Raw genomic sequence first — 16,936 nt, forward strand, 5'->3', positions numbered from 1 at the left:
GTATTAAATGTTTCTAGCTGTTTTATTGGTGTTGCTTTCATTTCTTTGTCACACATGTTCTTTCTTACTTTGTTTGGATTTTTTCAATTGATGTCGGACGTCAACCTTAAAGCAGCCAGCCTGAGACACACACGCGCACACATGCGGACCAGGACAATCATCCTCATCTTACATAATCATCATCGCAGCACACACCTACACCAGTGGCGTCCATTTTGAAACAGAACAGGCCAAAAGTACCAGAAAAAGGGCTGTTTACTAATTCGTTTTTTTTTTCTTCAACATTTCTCATCTTTTATTGTATGGGTGCCATTTTGAATTCAGTATAGAATTATATAGATTTCCTAGAGCACACAGAAAGATTGTTGATGTACGGGAGGGTGGCGGTTTCATAGTGAGAACAAGAACAATGCTGTCACACAGTGTACACAAACAAGAGACAAACCGGGAGAGAGAGACCAGAGGTGCGGTGTGGGGTGCCTCAATGTGCTCCCCCACCACTCCGTAATAATAGAATTAAAAAAAACAAAAACAAATCTGTAAATCAGTCCCCCTACTTGACATACTTCAAATAATAAACACAACTACAACACTGTGGCGCAAGTAGGAGTCGGTCAGTGTGGTGGCAATTTGTGTGTGTTTTTGTGTGTGTGTGTGGGGGGGGGGGGGGGGAGGATTTAGCAGGGTGGCCCTTTTTCAGCCAAGTCGGCTCCTTGGAATCTACATAAGACAATATGCAGCTGCCGTTTGGTAGATATTATGATTATACTGGTTTATGTACACAGCAGTGAAAGAACACATGCAAAGACTACCATAAGGGAGGGGGCGGTGACGGGGTGGGGGGTGCAAGTGAGGGAGGGCTGGAGTCAGTGTATGTCGAAAGTTGTAAAGGTGCTTTTGCCGTTTTGAATCTTTGGGGCTGTTGGGATGACAATTGCTTTAAAGCGTTTTTTTTTTTTTTTGTCTTGGATAGGGGCGGGGCAGGGCATTTGGAGAGGGTGAAGTAAATGGGAGAAGATGAGGGAGGAAGGGGGAAGGTTTGGAGGGGGGTGATGAGCAACAAGATGCTCCGACGATCAATAATATGTTTCCTTCTCCACCCAACCTGCATGAGAGAGGAAACAACAAAGACAACACACACACTTTGCTGTTACTTCAGCAGCAAGGAAAGGACAAAAAAATAATGACAAGACACAAAAGTGCTCCCAAAACACTAGCATTGAAAAGATTCCCCCCAAAAATCTCAAAAAGAAAGCATTAATAAGTATTACAAAAATACCAATATATATATAAAACTAGAAATTGCATATCAAATAAATTAATTAATATCAATAACCCAAAGGTTGTACACGACATCTAGTTCAAATGAGAATGTGATACGAAACTGACCTCCAGGGTTCCGGCGGATGAGGAGTTTTCGAATTTCATCATAAACAAAGATGAGGAAACTGTAAGGGAAGGCGCAGAACCACCAGGAAGGCCTGCACATGCACACACGCTGAATTAACATTGCTGCAAAATGGCCCAGATGAAGTTCTCACACTAGTTTTCGGTGGTTTCATTTAACTGAGGGGCTCATCAGAAGGGCACTCAACTAATCCATTTTTAATCCAGTCACGATTTTGGCTTGGATTTTCAACTAACTTCATCGCCTTAAAACAGGGGTGTCAAACTCCTTTCCTCGGGGGGCCGAATCCCTACGTGTTTTCCAAGTTTCCCTCGTAAAACACACCTGATTCAAATGACCAGCTCATCCTCACGTTCTGCAGGAGCCCGATTCATTGAATCAGGTGTGTTTATGGGGGAAACCTGGAAAACATGTAGGGATTCGCGGGAGGAAAGGGTTAGACACCCCTGCAAAATGTCAGCTCGAACCTGCAGCAAACCCAGTCAAGATTTTTTTCAACCACCAGGGGGCGAAGGTACGTTAAAAATGTATAAAACAAAGTGCAATTTGGCCATGAATACGAGGTGGGGGAAAGGTAAGAGGAGGCTACTCTTACTTGAGGGGGTACATCCTGAGGGCCACATCCATGCCCGGGCAGTAGGACAGGAAGGCAGCCAGGGCCGTCTCCTCAAACAGGCCGAAGATTAAGATCTTGTTCCTAGGGGAACAGTGAGGACACTTTTTAAAGCGGAATCAGGCCGGGCGAGGGTCGGGCGGGGCAGCACTGACTTCATGCCCTGCTGGAAGACGGAGTTGCGTCTGGTCTTGCAGATGATGACGTCGGCCCACTGCACCACCACAATGCTTACGAAGAAAGCCGTGTGGCACGTGAACTCCACGATCTTCCTCTGCTCGTACGTCTGAAGGCCATGCGGAAAGTCAGTCAATCTTGTTTTTTGTCCTTATTTTCTCAAATATTTAAACTTGGTACCCATTGTTGCCCGTAGCTGTCCTCTAAGTCGTTGCAGGCGCGGTCGTCCCAGTCCAGGCGGATTCCCACCAGGCGACTGGGCAGGAAGCCGTTCTCGGCCAGGATGACAAAGTAGGCGAAGAAGCCGCCCAAGGCCTGGATCATACCTGAAGAACAGATTGAAGAGCTCACTCTTTCACACGGATGGACGGATACCTGGCCAAATGCGCAGGAAAGGGGGCGGGACCCACCGATCTGTCCGTAGGCAATGCTGATGAGGCGCTCGTTCACCAGCTTGTCCCTGAAGGGGTTCCTGGGCTGGCGCTTCATGATGTCGCTCTCCGCCGCTTCGTAGGCCAGTGAGATAGCTGGTACCTGGGAGACCATTCAATGTTAGCATGAAAACATGACCGGAAAATGTCATTTCCAAAGTCCTGCTGGGAGTTGAATTGGGATGAGAGCCAGCTAAATGGGAGCACACTCACCATGTCAGTACCCAGGTCGATGCAGAGAATGGTGATTGTGCCCAGCGGCAGAGGAATGTTGACAATGATGAAGAAGAGGAAGGGCGTGATCTCTGGGATGTTGCTGGTCAGCGTGTAGGCAATGGACTTCTTCAGGTTATCAAAGATCAGACGGCCTGAAAAAGTCAGGACATAAATGACCACTGCCCAGCGACAACGACGGGCGCGTTTGCTCTCACCTTCTTCTACTCCAGTGACGATGGAGGCAAAGTTGTCGTCCAGCAAGATCATGTCAGCGGCTTGTTTGGACACGTCGGAGCCGGAGATTCCCATGGCGACGCCGATGTCTGCCTTTTTCAGGGCTGGGGAGTCATTCACGCCGTCGCCCGTTACTGCCACAATAGCACCCTAGGAGAGGTGAGGAGCATGTGGGCTTGTTCAAAAGCGCGCCACTGCCATCTGCTGTCCCATTTAAGTACTGCGCTAAGTCATTCGCCGCATTGGCTGTGTTGCTGCAAATGTACTTTTACTTCTTTCTACTTCTGTACTGCATCTTCTTCTTTTCCAGTCATAGTCACTACCTGGTCCTACTCCTACGCATCATACCTCTTTCCAAAATATAGTACCTGTCTCTGGCAGCCTTCCACAATGATGAGTTTTTGCTGAGGGGAGGTTCTGGCAAAGACAATTTCAGTGTGGTTCCTTAAGATGTCATCCATCTGGTCCTGGGAGAGCTCTTTCAGGTCAGTTCCATGGATAACGCAAGCCTTAGCATCCCTAACCAAAAGGAGGACAGAAGCAGTGTTACGGGTCTTCCACATCTCTTGGCGAGGAGTCTGCACCCGAGAGACTCACCTGGGGTTGACTTGGCTGACGGGAATGTTGAGCCGAGCGGCGATGTCCTCCACCGTCTCATTGCCCTCCGAGATGATGCCCACTCCCTTGGCAATGGCCTTGGCTGTGATCGGATGATCCCCGGTGACCATAATGACCTAAAACAAGAACGAGTGTCAAGGAGCGACTTGCGGGAGTGAGCAAGGGCAGACACTTGGGCCGCTTGGGGAAGAAGGGGCTCTTACCTTGATACCGGCAGATCGACACTTGCCAACGGCGTCGGGCACGGCAGCGCGGGGAGGGTCAATCATGGATATAAGGCCCACAAAGCAAAGGTTGTCTGTCTGGAAGTTGACGTCATCTGTGTCGAAGGCGAAGCCCTTCGGGTACTGGTCCTCTGGCAGCATGAGGTGGCAAAAACCTAGCGTGGAAATCAAACGCATCTTTGCCATTAACTACTGCAGAAAGACGCTGTTCAAACACTGCACGTGATGACAACTTTGCACAAATTGGGCATTCAACTTTGAAAGAAAAAAAAACTGGCACTGGGTTTTCGGTGTCTGTCCTCACCCAACACTCTCTCTCCCAGCCCTCCCAGCTCCATGTAGGCATTCTGGAAGGCCTCCTTCAACTCCTCGTCCATGGGTTGCTCTTTACCCTGGAGCAAAATGGTGGAGCAGCGATCCAGGATCCTCTCGGGGGCTCCCTTCATCACCAGCAAGTAGCGGTTGTCGTTGGGGTCCTCTGTCTCGTGTACGGAGAGCTGCGGCCCGACGACAGGAGGGGAGGTTGAGACAAGAGGCCTTGGCCTGGCCCCGCCTCTTGTCGCAGTGTCCATCGTCACCACTTACTTGATACTTGTTGGTGGAGTTGAAGGGGATCTCGGCCACCTTCTTGTTCTTATCACGCATCATCCGGACCGAGCCGCAGGACAGCTCAATGCACTTGAGCAGGGCCGACTCGGAGGCGTCACCCGCCACGTCGCGCTTGAGGATAGTCACAGAGTCCTGACCCGCCTTGAACTGGGCGCGGTTGCACAGGGCAGCGATACGGGCCAGCGACTGCCACGTCACCGAGCTCTTGTCGAACGAGGCGCCTGCCGGCAGAGAGGAAAACCATGTTGTGCCTTGTAAGCAGGGACCTCCCAACATCAAATCGACATCGTAATGCACTAGAATGCAACGTGCACTTTTTTGTCATTGACGATGATCGATTGTAAAAATGTAGTATAAGCAAATGTTATCTTCTGATCCAACGCAACGATAATCAGTCTGTTTTTATAGGGGACAAAATAATCATATTGATTGGCGAGAAGATGAAATTCTGAGCATGGGGCAAATTTAATATGAAAAAATATCTCAAGATGCTGTAAGCAGAAAAAGTTTGGTTTCAAAGTCGAGCAGCGTGTCTGTCTCACTCACCGGACTGGTCTTCGGTGGTGTCGGCCTCGTGGATCTGGTTGTCAAACCACATGTGGGCCACGGTCATCCTGTTCTGGGTCAAAGTGCCGGTCTTGTCAGAGCAGATGGTGGACGTGGAGCCCAGCGTCTCCACGGCTTCCAAGTTCTTCACCAGGCAGTTCTTCTTGGCCATGCGCTTGGCGGTCAGGGTCAGACACACCTGGACGCACGGAGCCGTCAAAACGGGCCTGCCCGGCCGGCGCGTATTAAAGCGCGCTCGGCGGCCAGACGGATGCCACTCACGGTGACGGTGGCCAGCAGGCCTTCGGGCACGTTGGCCACGATGATGCCGATGAGGAAGATAACGGCCTCCAGCCAGCTGTAGCCCAGGATGAGGGCCAGGATGAAGAAGGTGATGCCCAGGAAGACGGCCACGCCCGTGATGATGTGGATGAAGTGCTCAATCTCCTTGGCGATGGGGGTCTTGCCCGTCTCCAGGCCGGACGTCAGCGTGGCGATGCGACCCATGACCGTGCGGTCTCCGGTGCAGATGACGATGCCGCGGGCCGTGCCTAGAGATGCCAGAGGACCCATTTTGGAACCTTCGCCTTCCTTTGAGGGCTGAGCGCTATTGAGCCGCGAAACGGGCCAAACAGCGAAAGGCGTTCCCTGTGGTTTTGCGTGTTGTTTGTCAAGCGCAACATACCTTCCACACAGTTGGTTGAGAAGAAAGCCACATTTCGTGTTTCCAAGGGGTTGTCGTGGGTGCAGTCGGGCGACCTGCTCTGAGGCTCCGACTCGCCCGTCAGGGAGGAGTTATCCACCTAGTCAGCGGAAAAAGCGAAAAAACGGCTGTGAGTTTGCCAGGTCTTGTGTAACGCCAGCGCCACCTAGTCTCTACCTTGCAGCCGTGTGCAGAAACCACTCGGATGTCGGCAGGGATCCTGTCGCCCCCCTTGACTTCAATCAGATCTCCGCCCACCACTTCTTCCGCGTTGATCTGCACCTTCTCGCCCTCTCGGATCACCAGCGCTTGCTGTGACGCAAAAACAATGATGATGTCAATGATCGCGTGAAGGCAAACAAAAAGACAAAAATATGACTTTGGCCTGGCTTCTACCTGAGGCACCATGTTCTTGAAAGACTCCATGATTTTGGAGCTCTTGGCCTCTTGGAAATAGGAGAAGCAACCGGTGATGACGACCACGGCCGTGAGCACGATACCAAGGTACAACTGCACAAACACATAGATGGAGAATGTCACGCAAAAGGACGCCAGACAGCACGCCGTGACGTTGAGACTCACGTTGTCTCCGGCGGGGTCGTCCTCTGTGGCAGCCTGGATGGCGTAGGCCAGGAAGCAGAGAATGGCGCCGATCCACAGCAAGATGGAGAAGCCGCCGAAGAGCTGGCGACAGAACTTGACCCACTCCGGTGTGGTGGGAGGTGGGGTCAGGGCGTTGGGGCCATCCCTGAGCAGAAACTCTGCCGCCTTGGCGTTGGTCAATCCCTGCGGGGATCGTCGGACAAAAACACGAGGCAACAAGACTTATTTGGTAAAGGAAAAAAAAAAAAGAACTTGCGGCTGGTAAATTTAATGTCATGAATAAGCTGTTGTGTACACTTAACATCTTTTCACAGCTGCACTTTTCATGAAAGTGCTATCAAGAGAAATCTCATCTTTGCTGGACTGACATATTGGGACGTCATCTAGTGGACAAAAGTAATACATATCATTTACTTTACCTGGACAATGTCTGTCTGGAATTTCCTGCACACCTCTTCTACGGACATCTTGTGTTCCGTCTGGAAAAAAGATCAAATAAAATAAATGAAAAAATAAAAAAACAATGAGAAAAAAAACAACAACCTGCTACAGAGACTTAGCTTTAGCTTGCTTAATAGCTGAGCATGCAGGATGAATAAACTGAACAAATTGTTCCAATGAACAGCGAATGATTTCGACCGGGAGACTTATGGCAAGCTCTCGCTGAAAGGGCCTCCATGCATGCATTTCACCTGACACAGCCAGGTGAGTGCGCGGCAGAGTTGCGACTTCCTGATAGCAAGTCTTAAAAAAAAAACAACTTTTTTTTGGGGAGACTTTGATTCTCTTCCCTCAGTCTCCACGCTGGACGTGACAGACACAACGAGTTAACTATAAGGACACAAGATATCAAGCACACTTGTTTTTACTCACAATGGGCACTTCCTTCTTCAGGTCGTCCATGTCCTTGGTTGCCGTCGCCCCCTTCTTCTTCTTGGGGGATCGGTCATCTTTGTCCTGTGTGGTGGCAACGCGGTAACTGTCTGACCGGCCATACTACAGACATACACATAGGTTTTATACATGCCTTACAACTAAGAGCGTTGTGTTACAGGGGGTGGGGGCAGGTGGGGTGGGGACGCTTATCACTCACAGAGGGGCTATGTTTGGATAGGTGACGACATCACCACATAGTAGTAGGGACGGGCTTTCTTGTCAAGCAGCAGATGGAGCCGACCATCAACAGCGCTTCCGTTGCCTTTCGACCACATTGCTGTCGGAAAGACGACGTGACAGCCGAGGAAAATCGGGCTCTTCCAGGCACCGACGTTTTAAATTGAGTTCATTCAAATCAAATCTTGTCGAATGCCCATCCCTAGTACGTAATGTGAAGCGGCCTTGAGAAGCAACTTTGGAAAGACAGTTGAGACAACGAGGAGCATTTACTCTGCCTTCTGATCAGGTCAGAGAAGGCCTTATTGGATCTGAAAGATTACCAAGGGGTGCGTCAAGAGTGATTCTTTTTTTGTCAACAATCCGATAAGAGCAAATCTGAGGTCAATCACCACAATTGAAACAACGAGGAGAAGCGTTTGATAAGTTCGCGGCCCAATTTCTTACAGTTTTTCTCTCAGACTTATTGCTCACCACTGAGATGAAGAAATGCAGCTGGATTTTGCTGCTTTATTTCCTATTGCACAAGCCAAACATTAATTACAAGAATGTGTTGCGACTGGTAGGGCTGCATGGAACCTATAATGATAAAGAAAATGTTGGGCTTGACTTTGTCAACCAGCCACATGGTTGATATTCCCGCCCCAAAACTCACAGCTGCCTTCCGAGTTCGAGGATTGGTAAATATTAACGCTTTGCTTCTTCTCCCGACTGAACCGTGTGAGGACACAATCATCCTATACGTAAAAGACCTGCCTTTCTAGTTTAGTCGGCATTTGAAGTGCAATTAAAATTGATAGCAACTCCGGGTGGACCCAAACAAGCTCACCCTTTGTTGGAGCGTGTCGGCGAAGAGGGAGCGGTTTGACGTCTTCGCAAACACGCAGGTAAAAGCCAAGACCTGTCAACGTACTGTAGCGCGGGTGAAGCAAGACTGGACAAGCCTTGCAAGGTGGGAGAGTAGCAGGACGCAATGGAAAAGTACCCGTGCAATTGCGACACAAACTCTTACAAACTCACTTCATCCAAAAAACAAACAAATGGCATATTAATTATTGTTTTTTTTCCAAGCGCTAAACGTGGTTCGACCTCTTTGACGATATCATAACGAGATGCGGCCAAATGCAGATCTCTGCCAAGGATGCGGCCGACATTGAAGAATACAAAGGAGGCTGTGCCCAGCGCTGAGTCCATGTAACATAACAACAAATGACTGGGAATTTTCCACAGGTCTGTGATGTTTTGTTTTGTTGCAAAGTTGCCAGTGAAGGCAAGGTGGGGTAAAAATTAACAGAACTGGAAAGTGTCACTTTTGTTTGATTCCTCCCTGTTTGAGGTTAACAACACAATTCAAATCTGTACAAGGAATGTTCCCACGTCTGGAATGAACCCGTGTTTACAAAGTAGTTAAGTCATGTCTGTGTGATGAATAAATTGATCCAGCGTTGATCGGTTATCGTTTTTTATCCTGGCGTAAAGCCGGTTTGCAAGCCCTCAGCGGCCATATTGAGGTTGCATCAGCAAGTGCGTGTGTGGAATGCGACCGAGGCAGGCCGCTGACAGACAAGCAACAGGAGACGCAAGTGGGAGGTGAGAAGCCAGGCCAGAAAAAGAGCGAAGCAAAGCAGGTGGCATCAGGGGTGGCTGCTTTGTTATTCTGACTCCCCCCACCCCCCCAGCCCTCCTAATTCGATTTTGAGCGCAACCTCTGTCCACTAGCTCTGTCTCACCCTGTGACCACACACTACCTCACTGAAGCTGTGCACGGGAGTCAGATGTGGGCTCATGAGTACAAAGATACAAAGGATATTTCTTTGATGACTCACAATCAAGCGCGAGTGTGTGCGTAAGATATTGTTTTAAGAGTGCGTTGAGAATGTGCGAGTGCTTTTGCAATAATTGGGGCTGAAGCAATGATGGCCGCAGTGAGAAGCATACCAAACTACCTGGCTGCAAAACACACCCTGTTCTCTGACAAACTGCTTGTGTATGAACAGGTGACAAAGCCTAAACGCGCCACTACAAGAAACTGTGAGAAATCATAGTGCTGTAAAATAACTATTGGGATATAACAAAGGTAAAATAATTGAGCAACTAAGTGTAAACCGTGACTGGAATTCACTGTCTTAACTGTGAGCCAGAACGATTAGTGCAAGAATCCTGACAGTCTACACCGGGGGTCAGCGACTATAATATTAAGTCAGCATTAGCATGACATTATAATTTTGTTTATAGTTTTTCTTTACAAAACTGAAGGTATTATTTAGCGTTTATACGAGTCAGGCTTTTCAGTCAAGAAATATTTTTTCTTCGATCCTTATGACGACGGAATCCTCCAGTTGACGACCGCCGTGCTCCATCACGTCATCGCAGCTACATGAGCAAAAACATGTTTTACTACAGACTGCAAGTGTTCGGAACCCCAGCTATGATAGTCGTTACGCCTTCCATTTTGCAATCCGCAGTGGTAAGAGCGGAGCCGGTTTCCCGATAAGCACAGACCGGATGGTGGATGGCAGTGCTCACCAAGCCGAAAATCAGGTTGCCATTCAACTACAAAGCGGTGTGCCCAGAACCACGAGCCAAAAAGTGAGCATTTTGAAAAGGCAATGATTACAATGATTACACCGAGACTGTGTTTTGCCACAGGTCAGGTACACACGACTCCCCTAGTGCAGTTTTAGTGTAAAACGTGTTTTATTATATGGACACTGTCAAAGCCGGTTTTGCTGGCCAGCAAGAGATAAAAAGACCCTGCCGCCGGTATCTGGTGGCGTCAGAGACATATCTGGGACAACGGGGGCGTGGCTCAAAGATTAGACGCTGGCTTTGCCCTCCCTGATGCGTTCAAAGCAATTGCGGTGGCCTGGTCACTAAACAATTAAGTTTGGCACAGTTGCTGCAGTGAAGGCCATACTACAGACGTGTGTGTGTGTGTGTGTGTGTGTGTGTGTGTGTGTGTGTGTGTGTGTGTGTGTGTGTGTGTGTGTGTCTGTGTGTGTCTGTGTGTGTGTGTGTGTGTGTGTGTGTGTGTGTGTGTGTGTGCCTAGTAGCCAAGCATGTCTCTGCGTAATGTGAAGAGCTTTTGAGTAGCTCCAAAGAGGAAACAGAGACCCGCGTCTGGAATTACAGCTGCTCCTGCAGAGAAAACAGACAAACGGAGCGACACACAGTGGTGACATCATCGGGCGTACATTGGCTCCACGCTCGCCACCGGGCGCCGTCATTTAATTACCCTCGACCGAGTCACTTGTGGACTTAAAAACTCTCTCAAAATGCCAAAATGTCAATGCAGCAGGCCTCGCTGTTGTTCTGCTTGCGCAAGCCGACATTTTACCAGCGTCGCCATGGTGACCAACGCCGGCTCCCCCGATGGGATGCGGGCCAAGTAATAATTGATGCGTGTGGAAGTGGACACTGCAGTCTGTGCTTGTATGGGACGTGTGTGTGAGTCATTGGGCCGCTTATGCGGCGGCGGCAGAAAGAAGAAGAAATTTCTTTTGTTGTGTAGAAATACGGAGCGACAAGCTAGCGAGCTGCCACAGGTTTCAGTTTTTCACTTTTGAGTTTGCGACATGGCACACCTAAAACAAGAAGAGCAGAGTGCGTGCAACGCTACTTTTTGTCCAATTTCACTCAGGAAGTAAAAACAGACACAAAGCAGAAGGACGCCCACCTTTCTTCCTCTTACGTGTGCTGATTTATGTGCCGTTTGATTGACTTGCACTTGATTTAAATCAACATCTTGCTTCTTCATCGCAATGATAGCGGGGCATTTGACGATTTCTTGATTGACATCATCGCAATCAATCATTGTTTACATTATAGTGGTAGCTTGGCTTGGGGTATTAATTCCTTGCCGATGACATGGAGTTAAAAAAAAAAAACGGGTTGTGGTGTATTTGACTTGATGACTTTTAGCGCAAAGGTTTCATTCAGGAAATGTTTGTTTTGCGGCTTGGCTATCAAGAGCCTTCAAGTGTGCACGCGCTATTAAGGCACGTGCTAGCGAGTTGCGAAATAAATTTTCCACCCACACAATGAGTGTAATAGTAAAAGGGAGTTTTAGTCAAAATGTAAACAGGCTAAGAGATGAGTCGGCCCATCTGGTGATCCTGTTAGCGTGTGTAGATGTCACTGCACGCATGCTTGCAGAGAGATGAGCGACCTCGTAAGGTCATCATGCCATCTGCCGTTCCTTGGAGCCGGACAGCGTTTCCTCCGAGACGAAGGAGAGGGGCTCGAAGGGGGGCGGGGTTCGCAGTCGGGATTTAGCAATACGCTGGATTAGCCCACTGGGTTAAATCTTTTACGGCACTGAACAGATATGCGCTTCAATTGGGCTGCTAGTAAAGCGGTCATGGCGATTACGATTTTGGACGTTTTCATGACATTTGGTAGCTAGGGGACTTGGTACTTGGGGACTGCTTTCAGATCGGTTCCATTCTGACTAGCTGCACCTGTCTGTCTCCGCTCCGCCGTCTGCCTGGACACAGATATGATCTGAGGTCGTAACTTTGCACGTATGAGGATAAAGATTGTTAAAACGGGACGGAATATACGGAAGTTGTCACAGCAAGGCCACCTCTGGACTCCTCAGTGACACCTGCAAATACTTTTCCAGCATCTGTGAACTGTACCAACCGACGCTAATTAGTAGTAGGAAAGTGTCCTTTAGTAGTTTTGCCCCTCGAACACACTGTCAAGAAATGTCACCCGCTAGCGCAAAGCAAGACAGTTCTAGGAATGTACCGACTGATCTTACTATTGAGGACGAGGGGCAAACTCGAATATTGATAGCGAATAAATGCTCAAACTTCTACAATCTGCATGGCTACGGTGTTTTGCATGGCTTCGATCCTTGGTGTTAAAACACATTGAACCATTTAGCACGCAAACATCTCCGGGACAACACCTAAATCCGGCAGCGCTGTCTGGCAAGGCAAGGCGGCAGATACGTTTTCACGGTAGCCGCTGTGTGCGTGCCTCACGGAGAAGTTACACTTTACAAAGAGGAACAAGACAGCGCTGACCTTTGAGTTTGAAGAGCAGAGCACTGTTAGCACAGACGCTAACTGTCGCCTTTCTTTTGGCTGACTGTCCTTCAGCAGAGGACAATGCCATGGGAGCCATCGTACTTATCGAGAGGGAGGTGGACGAGGGGTTGACTTTAACTGACCGCTAAAGCACCAGGATGCAGTCTTATCCTTGTGCTCATTCTCCTATGAAGGAGGTCCTCGATAGGTGGACTCTGGTGTTGATTCAGACACCAAGGACTTGCTAGATGGACCTATTTTTATATTAGCAGATTACTTTGAGAAAGGTTGCTCATTTAAACCCGAATGGATTAACAGTGGTTTTATTTTAACCCAGGCAGCTGTCTGCCATCTTTTCTGGTCATTGCAGTCCAGTTGGCGAACAATCTCATGTATTGTTGCTACTTCCAAGTGACATTCAACAGCAAATCGAAAGCTGGTGAGTTGGTAAGATGGGTCACATCGACATCGAGCAATCAACCATGGGAATATGTCGATGCATTTTTAACTGTGTCTGGAAGCGGTAGTAATTGGGAAGTACTACATCCAGCAATTCTATGTCGTAAATCAGTTGTTTTGCGTTCTGCTAGTTAGTGCTCGTGTTTGTTCTCATTTTCAAACACTTGCGCAGATCTTTGGACTATCTGGATTATCGGTTTGGTCCAGTGCGGCAGGTGCAGCGGGGAAGGAGGTGCAGCACTCTGCAGCAAAGCAAGGGCTGGGCCTCTGCAGAGGCCGCACGCATCCATCTCTTCAACAAGGACCCACTTCCACTACCGTGCGCCTGCCCTCTTCATTAGCGTGGGAGGGGAGGGGGCAACGCTCTTGTGCATCCATGATGACCTTCTGACAAAGGTTGCAGTAATACCACTTCTACCTTCATCACTTTGATGTCCAATTTTGGGGTCAAGCAGGGACCACACCCAATGGAGCTGCTCCACCTAAACCCCTTCCCCATCCCATCTGTCCTCCCCCTACATTGCACCGCAACTAGGAAACAAGAGCCACGGTAATGTGAGCCCCAGGGGTCATTATCCTGTAATAGGATATAAAGCCAGGCAGCCCCTCCCCCCGGTACAAAACCATCTCGTGACACCTGCACTGGTGTCCTTCCTTTCTCGCCGTCCAGGCCGCCGCCCATCTTTCAACATCCACGTCAGGGACGTCAAGGTGAAAAGTGGTCCCGGCATGCACCACCGCAAATAAAAAAAATTTAATTCATCCTAGTCTTTTTTTTTTTACACGTGCTTCATATACGAACGTGCTTCATAAACGAACACACCGTCACACATTTTGAATGCCAGCCTATCGCTGCGCTGGGAATTTCCACAGGAGAGGCTCCGCCCCCGCTTTGACGCAGCACGCGCATCGCATGCGATGTGCCTCCTGTGGCCTTGGGAAAAGGACAGCTGGCGCACCACATAAAACGGCACCATCCAATGAGAAGGACATCAAACTCGCCTCCACAGCGTTCAGCGTATCTGCCTTGCCCCAGTGAGATGAACGCGCGCACCCACTTTTTGACGCAGCGGGCCGTCACCTCCCTCTACAGGGACACTGCAACGTGCAAGAGAAGAGGGGGACCTCGTTGGTTGCCTGCTGTCACTGCAATGAGGCCGCCAGTCCCCTTCTGGCTTGCAGCGTCACGCCACTGCACCGCATCCCGGATTGATGCAGTGGTACGCACGCACACATTGCGCAATTGCTTGCATCTGCATTTACATACACAGATTTTTTTTCTTCTTCTAGTGCTTTTCTCAGCAAATTACACGCACAAACCTAACAGGACCCATCTTTAGTTTTTAATTCTCACTATGAGTGCATATGTGTGTGTGTGTGTGTGGGGGGGGGGGGTAAATTTAGTTCTGGCGATTAAGGCGTCTCTGTTATGTCACAAATTAAAGGGGAAATAAGCTGGTGAGGCGCTTATTCCCGGTAACCGCATTATGACGCACGGGTCACCGAGGTTGCCGGGCGTTGAGACAGCATGGGGACATGATGTGGGGCTACAGTGAAGGGGGCAGGAGAAATGCCGGGACAGGTGGGGGCGACATGGAGGTCATGGCAATAAAGCCACCCATGTCCTCCTTTTGCTCCGAAATCAATAGAATTTTGTGCGAAAAGGTCCCTGAAATGCGTAATCCCAAAACATTAAGACCTTCTTAAAATGGCTGGCAAGGTTACAGGCAAAAGTGAGGCCTATGATGAGACACACAGAGGACACTGGGCCTGAGTCTTCTCGGGGACTTTGAGCAACACTTTCCATTATTAAAAGGGTGGTGGCTCGTGTGTGTGCGTGAGTCAGTGAAAGCTAATAATACAATCGCAGGACAGACATCTACGATACGGCCCGAGAGATAGCATACCAGAGTGAGAGTGAAAGCAGAATGGTAGCTTCAATTGGTTTTGTCGCAGTGTGGCTGGAGGCAGTTCCGCATTACAGTCAATGTCACTCAGCCATGCGCGGGATTTCCACTCGGGGAAAAAAAGATATGACAGGACGTTTTCATGTCGAGCTACCACCCACCCACCACCTCAACACACACCCTTTCTTCTTTCACCTCTCCCCTCCCGAGCACCTCTGGTTCTATTTCCACGACACGGAGGTGGCGGTGGCGGACTTCCGCTCGCTTCAAAGGCCGCTTCAGGTGCGTGTCAGTGCAGGATGGTGGTAGAGGTGGGAAAATGAAGTGACGAATGATGATGGGCTTACCCCCATGTTGGCGCAGTCACAATTCTTCTTGTCCTCCTCGCTGGTTCGTGCCTACTCCGCTGGAGCGCCCTCAAAACGTCTTGCGGCGGATGGGAAGGGGGAAAAAGGGGGGAGTAAAGAGAAAATGGTGCTATGACCAGTCTTGAGGCAAGACAACGGGGAATGCAACGGAGGCTTAAGGTGAGTGCGTCACCGAGAAGTTGCCGTTCCTCAAACGGCTCTCTACCAGCCTGGCCGTGGTTCGAGTGCCTAGTTTTTAAAAGAAACGTCTCGCTCTCATGCAGAGCATCAGGGGTTGACGCATCACTCGCCCGAAAAGACCGGCGTAACTAACTCGCGAGCCGCACTACCCTCCCTTCCGGCGCTTGTATCCCTCCGCGGCCTGGTAACAGCTTGCCGCAGTACAGTTTCTCCTCGCGCTGGATCACTCCGCATGTGAAAGAAGCGCCGCCCGGAGCAAATGGCTAAAGCAGGATAGCTGATTTAAATACCGCCTACCAGCAGCACCGTCGCCAATGAGCAACGCCCTTTATATACAGCATTGGTCCGCTGTCCAATGGCGAAGTTGAGCGTCTCTTCGCTGACGACCAATGGGCGTCAACGTTGGGTTGACGCCAACTAATTGGAGGCGAGTTTGGCCCCTCCCATTTTACTGCAGAATTCAGCCGCTGTCACTCGCTGCTCGCAAAAATGCCCAATTGCCAAGATTTTAACGTCGAAACACGAAATAAGGTTAGACTGGTTTGTTCTTGTGTCGCAGACATTGTGTTGTTTTTGGCACATCCAAGTCACGTGATGAGATACTAACCCTATCTATGTGTGTGTTCATTTTTCAGTTGCATCAACGCACTTAAGCAATAGCAGGGGAGTCTCGCACACGGTGCGGAGTCAGCATTTACGCATACATTATTCATTGCTGTAGTGCAGGGGCGGGTGAACCGTTTCTCTAAGTTCCACTTTTATGACGTCAAAAATTAAAAATATATATCATGCAATGGGAGGACATGTCTAACCGCTGTAACCTCAAATCCCTCAAAAATCAGACAAGTCATCTGCTGAAAGGTAAAACGAAAAACGTATTACAAACGTACGTCTGGTTATGAACCATGGTGCTTATAATCTTAGTCATCGTAGCTAACATTTGCTGGGATGCGATATTTACAGATAGACTTAACGCCAAAATGCAAACATCTTACTATCCTTAGCTAGGGCAAGCTAAGCTAAAGAGACATGATACATGTTTTTAATTGGAAAATTGGAATAGACGTATCGCTAAAATGCGAACGTTACAAGGCCAAGTTACTATCCACAATACAACCAAGCCATCTAGGCTAATGGCGCTAGTTATGTTCACTTAGTTTTTTTGCATTATTTCTGTTTGTCGTTTCTATACGGTGGATGTAAATGTTCAAAGGCACTTTGCACGTACTTGTGCCTGCTTGAATCCCAAGGTCACCTACTATTAACGAGTGAGAGATTGTTATAACGACTCAAGTGTGTGATAGATGGACAATACATAGTTTTAATATGCCTTGCACCCCCTTGGCTTTCACATATGAATGTGTTTAGTGGCGAGGGTGCGCACACATTATCACAAATGTTTAATGCTGGGAATTTCTTGCTGTGACCCTTCTCTTTCATTGGCCTTCCCTTCTAGATGACACTCTTTGCACATATATTAGTTAGTTGGTT

The 16,936-nt window shown here is 49.0% G+C and overlaps 1 protein-coding gene across 2 annotated transcripts; it reads right to left on the reverse strand.

The window, feature by feature from the left end:
• Nucleotides 1–879: 879 nt before the first annotated feature.
• On the reverse strand, nucleotides 880–15,680 carry atp1a3b (ATPase Na+/K+ transporting subunit alpha 3b). 2 transcript variants are annotated; one of them, XM_085918085.1, is made up of 22 exons: nucleotides 15,245–15,680; nucleotides 7,256–7,339; nucleotides 6,802–6,861; nucleotides 6,362–6,565; nucleotides 6,176–6,289; nucleotides 5,957–6,091; nucleotides 5,762–5,879; nucleotides 5,359–5,627; nucleotides 5,077–5,275; nucleotides 4,507–4,751; nucleotides 4,226–4,418; nucleotides 3,901–4,076; nucleotides 3,677–3,813; nucleotides 3,448–3,598; nucleotides 3,061–3,229; nucleotides 2,843–2,997; nucleotides 2,609–2,732; nucleotides 2,379–2,524; nucleotides 2,177–2,307; nucleotides 2,004–2,105; nucleotides 1,390–1,481; nucleotides 880–1,105 (listed from the first exon to the last, which is right to left on the reverse strand). In XM_085918085.1, the coding sequence occupies exons 1-22, from the start codon at nucleotides 15,248–15,250 to the stop codon at nucleotides 1,077–1,079; spliced, it is 3,039 nt and encodes a 1,012-aa protein (XP_085774211.1). In that variant the 5' UTR covers nucleotides 15,251–15,680; the 3' UTR covers nucleotides 880–1,076. The 2 variants fall into 2 exon arrangements, with proteins under 2 accessions (XP_085774211.1, XP_085774210.1); XM_085918084.1 differs by having other exon boundaries at nucleotides 7,256–7,378.
• Between the last annotated feature and the right edge of the window lie 1,256 nt (nucleotides 15,681–16,936).

This window comes from Syngnathus leptorhynchus, chromosome 8 (assembly GCF_054491065.1).
Source record: "Syngnathus leptorhynchus isolate UIUO chromosome 8, UIUO_Slep, whole genome shotgun sequence".
In the NCBI taxonomy this organism is placed as follows: domain Eukaryota; kingdom Metazoa; phylum Chordata; class Actinopteri; order Syngnathiformes; family Syngnathidae; genus Syngnathus; species Syngnathus leptorhynchus.

Bases quoted from the DNA above. Each gene is read 5' to 3' on its own strand.
- atp1a3b (XM_085918084.1), bottom strand. The intron at 3,814-3,900 runs GTAAGAGCCCCT...TTCTTGTTTTAG, and splicing joins GTCGATCTGCCGGTATCAAG to GTCATTATGGTCACCGGGGA. The intron at 3,230-3,447 runs GTACTATATTTT...CACCTCTCCTAG, and splicing joins TGGAAGGCTGCCAGAGACAG to GGTGCTATTGTGGCAGTAAC.